Below are 8,286 nucleotides of genomic sequence, written 5' to 3'. Positions count from 1 at the left end.
TAGCGCTAACTGAGGGTTCATTATAACCGTATTGTATCTAACAGATACATTCCGAATATATGTGGAAGGAAAGACCATTCGCGTCGTCTCGTGCGACTTGCAGTGATATGCTTCCGCCCGACAACGAGACGGGTGAAAGCATTTTGGGCCAGAAGACCCGCGTGTCTCTATTAGTCGCCTTGTACGACAAGCGATGACATGCTGTGGAGGTATTATGGTGCCCGCCAACCACACGGGTAATAAATCAGGAACAAGATATAAGTATATCTAGGATATGAGTTGGGGGTGGATTTCTGCTATAATACTAGGCTGAGCTTGGGTTAAGATGAGGGGCGAAGGATCGAATATCCGCCATATTGGAAGTGTTTATAATGATAGATATTTTTGCAAAACTTGCTTTGTAAAACCTATATAAATAAAGAATTCTATGCTGACTAGCTGACTTACTGATTATCTAACTGATCCACACACACTCTATGTAAAGGAAATGTCTTCTTAGACTATAAATGAGTGCAGGTATAAAAAAGTTGGATAACAATTTGTGTGGCTCTTCTTTTTTGCTGCTAAGCAGACTACAACTAATGCGAAAACGGCGGCTACAGACGGGTTTGTTGTAGTTGTTGTTGTTTTTGCTGCTGGCTGCACATACTTCACATAGTCTTATAGAAGCTGCCGCTGTTGTAAAGTTCATAAACTTGCGACGAAAAACGCCCACAGGTTGGCCACGTTCAACGACGGCTTTTGTAGCCATTGCTCATACGCCGCGTCGGACGCAACAGAATGAGCAAGAGATAGAGATGGAGATAGATATAGATTGAGCGAAACTTGCCGAGTGCGTTTTTTTTTCTTCTACCCAGCTGCGACTGGCGACTGAGACCGGCAACTGCGAGCCCAAGTTGAAAGCATTGCAGGAAAGTTTAATTGAGAAAGTTAAGGAATTTCAATTAACTGGGGATATTTGTTATTTTTATTTCGGCATCGCCAGTGACGTCGGCGTTCCCGCCTTTGGCCTGGCCTGCCTGGCTTGCTCGCCCAGGCCCGAGTATTTCGTGTGTTGAGTCATGTGAGCTATTGGCTGGCAAGTTTTTTTCTCCCCTGTAGCCCCTCGCTTAATATCCCATTAGGCAGCAGCCGCAGTATATTAGCTGAAAGCGCTTAACTCATTTAACACAGAAGTGTAGCGATAAAAAGATGAGTAACTAGATTTGGCAAACCCTGCGCTTGGTATACATTAATGTATTAAGTCTAGAATAATTTACAGGGTATGAATGTTTGACAAATACAAATGATCACTGTTTTTCGAATAACTTATATTTATATATAAATTTATTTAACGAATTGCACATTATAAGAAGCATACCCAACGGTTCGGCCTTTAGCTTGTGTGAGCCGTTAATCAAGAGCCTGCTGACAACAAAGGAAAAAATGGAATTGGTGTGCGAATTAGTTAATCGCATTAGTTACGCTTAATTGAAACTACAAGTTGGCAGAATTGTAACAAATGGCTGGGCAACCTGTGCGCTCTTGAGGTCGCCTTGGCTAAGATTTGTGGCAGCCATCAGCCTCAATCAATCAATGGCAAATCACGCTGCACACGCTGTTGCCTGTGGCAAGGACACCTGTGCCTCTTGGCTGGCCGGGCCTTGTGTGTTGACAAGTCATGTAAGTCGTATGTTGTTTAATTATTGTGCGCATATCTGTTGGCTTACCAATAAAGCGTTAACCGCTAACGAGTTAAGTGCTTTTGAATGCCCGCTGAGCCACGACCGCAGCCGCGGAGCAATAAGTCGGAGCCAGGGAATACGAGAGAGAGAGAGAGAGGGAAAGAGAGAGAGGGAGAGAGAGAGGGAGTGACACGAGCTAACAGCGCTGACATATCCTTGATGAGTTGTTGACCAAAGTCATTACATGAATGGCTGAGGATGCGGAGTGCTGAATGCTCCTCTTGACCTGAATCAGAATTGAGTGCTCTTTAAGTTGTAATAAATGTGTGTGAGTGTGTGTGTGTGTGTGCGGTTTGCTATGACATTGTAAAATGATCGGCAATGGGAAACTTAATTGAGTTATTAAGCACTTAAAGTGCAACTGAATTTGTTTGCATGCTCTGTGTTTAAACGTAATACCAATATACATTTATTGCATTGCGGTAGAGATCTCCTTGTTACGGAATGTATATATATTTTATTTAAAAATGGAAATCACACTGTATAATATTTGCGTTTATTTCTTGGCAGCATCGGGTAGTAGGCCGACCTTTAGCTAAAGCTGCTCTTCCGTCCGGCAAAATAGACATTATCATTGTCTTTGATTAGAAATACAAATGGCCGGTTAACTTCAAAACGTGACATAGCAGATTTAAGATTCACATTGAAATCTGAAATAATGTAGAATTCAAATTAACGATAGATTTGCAAATAAGCTAAGCTGAGATGCAAACCTTGAACAGTTGCAGCTTCAGTTCCATTTTCATCCACTTCCATTACCGATTTCTGTAGGATTTCGCTGACAAATAAGTTTGGATGGTCAGACATAAATGTAAAATTGCCATTTTCGAAAATTTCGCGGATACCCAGACTCTTAACAATATCGTTAAATTTCTCCTTATAGTCAATCTTAAACTTTGGCAGGGCGAGTTCCATTGTCCTTGAATTTCGTGGTATAATTTCCTCGAAGTCTAATTTATATAAGTTTTGTTCTATTTTGCCAATACCATTTACAGTATTTGGCAGAAGAATAAGCATGGAAACATTCGAAGCGGCGTACGGTATCTCTAAGGCGTGTGCGTCTAATTTTTTGACGAACTTGTATTTAAAGTTGTTTACCTGGGTCATTGTATGAACCTTTGATTTTCGCATATTGCCATCGCCTCGAGGCGTAAAAAATACTTTTCTTTTGGTGTTTAGTTTTTCAAATTTCGCTTGCCATATTCCTTTAAAGTAAATTGCACTGAGAAGCAATATTTTTGTTGAGGGATCAGTTGTCTCAATCAGTTCGGTTATCTTGTTGTTAGTTCTCTCGGCTACCCATTTGTTAACAAGAGGGACCGTTGCTGCGGCGTCTGCAAAGTCGACAGCTTCAATTTCAGAACTGAAGATATCCGCTGTGGTTTTTCTAAATGTTGGCAATATGTTGATGTCACGTGCCGCGTAGATGCGACTTGCATAATCTAGTGTTACACCTTTGGGCTTAATGTTTAGTGTATGCCACTCTTTATACCTTTTGACTGCCTCGGATTTTCTTAGGCCAATCAGATGCAGAAACGTAGCAATTTCCTCAGAAGCTTTACCCTCAGCGCCCAAATAGAGCTGCATAAGGCCGTCGATCAACAAGAAGGGCGAAACAATAACATTATCTTCTTTACTCTGCTGCAATACATTCCCAATAAGAGTCGTGGTTATATTCTCCGCATGGCTAGATTCAAAAGCACTAAAAACGAGCAGCACAAGCACTGGGAATCTACAATAGAACTTTGCCATTCTGGTAAAACTGCTTAGGCCGTTCCTTTCGTGGGTCTTTTATAAGGACTGAGAAGATAATCAATTTGACGTGCTTTGTTTTCCTCATGTTATGTCGTTAGTCTAATAAATTAGATAATCACCTGTCACGGCATAGCCCCATATATACGATTAGTATCGGATCTCAGCTACCTTTACAAATTACCGTTTAATTTGAATGAGTTCCATGTAAGCATAAATATTCATTCATTCATTCGAAAAGGCTGGGATGAACTAAGAGCCTAAGAGCCGAAATTTTAATTTTATTTTTATTGGTTGTCAAGCATTTAATGAAATGAATTTCACAAATCGTTTGCATTATTATCCAGAATTGATTTGACCAAACACAAATCACTTAAATTAGATACAATTTGCACGCACACATCGATATCGATCAGTGGCAAACCAGAAATGAGTTTGATTGAAATGCCACAAAATGGCCTAAATAAGTTAATTAAATGCTTCAGAGAGAAATACTTTGCTGTAGTTTAAAAATATTTGGGCCGTACGTACATATGTACGTAGCTAATATACGGACTTGCATAGCAATAAAAGCCAAAAATTTAGAATGTAATAAGGTAGACGCCATATCGTGGCAAAAACAATAATGAAAATAAATATTAAACAAATACTATTTCAATTCATTAGCTAATGTAATTACTGATGCATACTATTCCCACGCACGCTCATAATTAGATTAACGTGAAACAGACATGTTGAGGCCATAAAGAGAACCATGTGGCATTATAAAATGCAAATAAACAAAGTCATTGTGCAATTGAAATAATGCGAAACATAGGCGGAATGAGAAACGCGTCATCTTACCGCGAGTTTAATTACATTCAAAAGCCTGGTGCGCTACAATGGGCGTATACGTAATAAACCTGGGCAAGAGACTGATAGCGACATAGAGTTTGTTTGTATTCCATATAATTCAATAAATGGCATAAAATGCGACGTGCCACAGAACTAATGAAGTCAAAGTGCGACACACACGAGAAGACACTTGGCAACGGTGGCAAGTGGTGGCAAGGGGTGGGGCGGCGGTTGCATTTGTCACGTTTGTTTGCTTTGGTTTGTTTTTGATTTGTTTGGTTTGTATTGCATGTCAAATAATTTGACTAATACTATTATGTCAGCAAAGCGTACTAGATACGAGCAGATAAATTGCAGATGCACATCTTTTTAATAATATTAGGTGAACGAATTTGAAAGTTAAAATAAAAGTTCCGATATAATATAAAGCCTTGAACTAGTCTAATGCTGATAAAATAATGTTTTAATGAGTTTTATCAAGGCATTTTAAAACATTTTAGCTCGTTCGATTGCAACATGTCCGCGTGGACATGGCTCAATCCATCTATTATATATAATGTCACCATTAATGCGCTAGCAAAGTTTCTTTAAAATGTTCTGCTACCTTTTAAGATTTCGCATACTAACTAAATCAGTTGCTTACTGTCATCTTGGCTGCGTGTAGCCGCAAATGCCAAGAGCAGGACAGCAAGGCCGCGTCTGGCAAAAGCGCCAGTTGAATAGAGAGTGCGTAAGGGGGAGAAAGAGATAGACAGCGAAGATACTGCTAACATGCAATCACGTTGACAGACTCTTGTAAGTAGAAAATGTGCAGCTAAAGAAGAGAAAATAATCCCCGCACAGGCAGTGCAAGTTTTAAGTAGCACACACACACACACACACGTGTACGTACACACCTGATAAGGACATACGCATTCGCTCACACAAACATATTACTTGATCCGTGCTACTTAAGAAAAACTAAGTGAAGCATATAAGTAGCAACTAATTTTCGAGCTGATGTAACAGCAGCGACGACGGCGAAGACGCTGCCAACGACAATAACGAGAAGGAAAAGTAGGAGCGAGAGAGAAAGGCAGTGATAGGAACGGGCAGCGAGGAGAGCGCAGAGTAGACTGCAGCAGCCATCAACAGCTGTCTCTTTGTCTCACTCTGTCCGTCAGTCTGTCCATGTGCATGTGTGTTGTGTGTATCTCTATTTCGCTGCATCGCTTTACCACTGCTTCGTCTGTCAGTGTGTGTGTGTGTGTTTGTGTGTGTATGCGTGCCGTCAGCTGCGCTTAATTTGAGCGCATTGCTCGCCAACGCGTAAAGGAAAGAAATAACAAAGCGCATTGCATACCTTTTGATACTCTTTGCCCAAAGGGAGCTGGGGTCTCTTGGATAAGTGAACAAAATTGTTAATTTGTGTGAACATATTCATCTACACATGCATCACAAGAGTATTTAAGTTGCTAGAGCTGGAAACAGACGATCTCATGCACAGATCAAGCGGAAAATATTTTGGACACGCAACTTATATAACTAGTTGTGTGCAGGGTATATTAGAGTTGGACCCTCTCTTATATATTTTTGAAAGAAGCACGCATCGTCAAAGTCAAAAGACAAACTGGAAAAGTAAAAGCTCTCTACACCGTTAAAGGCACAGCCTGGCTGGCTAGCTGCGGTGGGCGTGCCTGTGCTTTGAGTGCGCCTCGCAAATGGCATACAAAAAGTTGCCTAAAACAATTTAAAATTACCTCACGTACGTGCGAAATTGCAAACGTATTGTGGGCGTGACAGCCCCGATGCAAGAACCTCTCCTCAATCCTTCAGATCTCAACAATAAATGGCAGCTTATAAGTCAAGTGAAAAGCAGAACAAACAGAAACTGAAGCCAAAACTGAAGGACTACAGCAATTTCGGGGCTGACTCTGACTTAGGCAGCCAAAGAAAATATAAAAATAAAAATAAAACTAGTAACTGATTGCAAAATGTTTCATTGTGCGAGAATGGGTGTGGCACATGAGAGTGGGCGTTCGTGGCTTTGGCATCCTGTGGCATTTTAAGTACAATTTTATAGAGCATACCTAAAGGGACGAGAGAGCGGGACAGCAAGAGAAAGAGTGTGTAGGGGGGTGTGTGTGTGTGGGTGAGAGATGCGCTCCGATGCTCTCTGATGACAACGAATGAAGTGTTGTTGCCCGTTGTTGTTGTTTGTTCATGCTGGTGCTTTTGTTGTTGTTGTTGTTATATGCATGTGCAACGAGGCGTTTTTAGAGACAGGCGACAGAAGGAGTCGGTATTTAAATAAATTATATTTATTTCAAATTAAACTAACAGCTAATGATAAAATTTTTTTGGATTATTTGGGTTGAAATATGTCAAAATTGATTGCGAGGAAAATCAAATAATATGTCAATAAAGTAGAAACAACTGTAAGTCTTATACCATTACTACCTATAAACAAATTAAGATTTTTCGGTGGAGTTATCATATTCCCCTATTCACAAAACTTTATAAACTTTTTACTACATAAAGTGTATTAAATTTTGCACAAAAAAGTCATCTTAAATAAACGAGAATTAATCCTTGTTCAGTTTTAAACATTATTATTTACTTATAAAGCAGAATCGACTAACTAAACTCTTAAACTTTGTCGCCTGCACATATAAGAGTGTTTGAGTCACGGTAAGTTTATCTGTCGGTCGCTTGCTGTGCATTGTGTGTGTGCTGCTGGCTGGGTGCAGGAAATGCATTATCCACTTAAAAGTCAAGCAAAAAGGACTTCGTATTGTGAGTTGGGTTAGCAGCTACTTAACGCATTAGATACAAAGCTCAAGTGCAGACAATGCGAGATATAGCCTGAGTGGGGGAGAGAATCCGTCTGGAAATGGGGCTAACCCACCCTCATATAGTTCATTAAACTGAGCTAATTTTCGACACCTTTTGGGCTCATAAAAAGCGATTGGCACGCACATTGGCCAGCTGCGGATGGAGATACATTGCATGCCAACTATAGATACAAAGCTGGAACAAATCTAAACACAATAACACTTCAACTCTAATGAGCCAACTTTAAGTGTGCTAAAGTTTTACCTGGGGGTGGGCAATACGCTGGCTCTGTATCGTGTGTGATTTGAGCCATAAAGATAAAACACACGCTGAATGCAGACAAAACGCCCACAGAGACACAAGTTTGTGGCTTAAGTTGGGGGGTTGATAAGAATTTGAGGATTTTATGTGGGGCAGAGAAGAGCATGGGTTTCGGATTGCCGGCAATCACTTTGGCAGTCACGTGCAGCTGCTTAGCATCCACCTCCAACCAAACAGCGGCCCGCGTCATTTGCCCCATTATCAATAGACGTCGCCGCTATATCAAACGGCTGCGGCAGAATTTTGGACTCCAATCTCAGTGATTGACATGCGGGTTGCAGGCATTCGAGCCATTCAAGCATTGTGAACGTGTTAGCCGCCAGACAAACCCCAACAAAGGGGTTTTTATTTGACTTTAATATGCGAAGTTTAAAGATTGGGTATATTGAGTTATTTGGCTGAGCAGCTTAACACAAAAGAGTCTATTCAAGTAATACAACCAAAAATATTATTATATAAATATGATAGCATATTTTAAATAATAATTGTACGGAGTGTTCCAAATAATTAGATTAAAGCCTGAATACACTTATATTTCTTAGTAATTTTTACTCCTATTTGGCATTATTCATAAATAAACCTCTCCTAATTTACGCTCTATATGTATGCTTATATATATATTGATCCATTGCTTTTTATATCTATTATAAATATATTACAAAAAGAGATGTCCTAGTTTTTCCCAAGCTTAGATAAGCTTTCTAGCTTGGCTACTGGCAGACAACAAAAAGGAATATAAATCTGGAGTACCATTATGGCCATCTAAGACGCTGCCAGAAATGCTCATATTATTATGATAGAAATACTTGACTGGGCTTACCAGCCTGGCCCATAGTTCGGT

General features: G+C 40.1%; 1 protein-coding gene across 1 annotated transcript; it reads right to left on the bottom strand.

The window, feature by feature from the left end:
* Positions 1-2,141: 2,141 nt before the first annotated feature.
* On the bottom strand, positions 2,142-3,496 carry LOC135433671 (serine protease inhibitor 42Dd-like). Its single transcript, XM_064689843.1, has 2 exons — positions 2,438-3,496; positions 2,142-2,374 (listed from the first exon to the last, which is right to left on the bottom strand). Exons 1-2 carry the CDS (start codon positions 3,474-3,476, stop codon positions 2,256-2,258), a joined length of 1,158 nt encoding a protein of 385 aa, XP_064545913.1. The 5' UTR covers positions 3,477-3,496; the 3' UTR covers positions 2,142-2,255.
* Between the last annotated feature and the right edge of the window lie 4,790 nt (positions 3,497-8,286).

The sequence above is a fragment of the Drosophila montana genome, unplaced genomic scaffold (genome assembly GCF_035044405.1).
Source record: "Drosophila montana isolate Dmon_TW-CO22-7 unplaced genomic scaffold, ASM3504440v1 contig_3218_1, whole genome shotgun sequence".
Taxonomy (NCBI): Eukaryota; Metazoa; Arthropoda; class Insecta; order Diptera; family Drosophilidae; genus Drosophila; species Drosophila montana.
The sequence above is the reverse complement of the archived record's forward strand: the minus strand, read 5'-3'. Positions and strand labels throughout refer to the sequence as shown.

Coding starts and splice junctions, on each gene's coding strand:
- LOC135433671 (XM_064689843.1), bottom strand. CDS start 3,476: ATGGCAAAGTTCTATTGTAGATTCCCAGTGCTTGTGCTGCTCGTTTTT. Junction 2,375..2,437: donor TGAAGCTGCAACTGTTCAAG/GTTTGCATCTCA, acceptor ACATTATTTCAG/ATTTCAATGTGAATCTTAAA.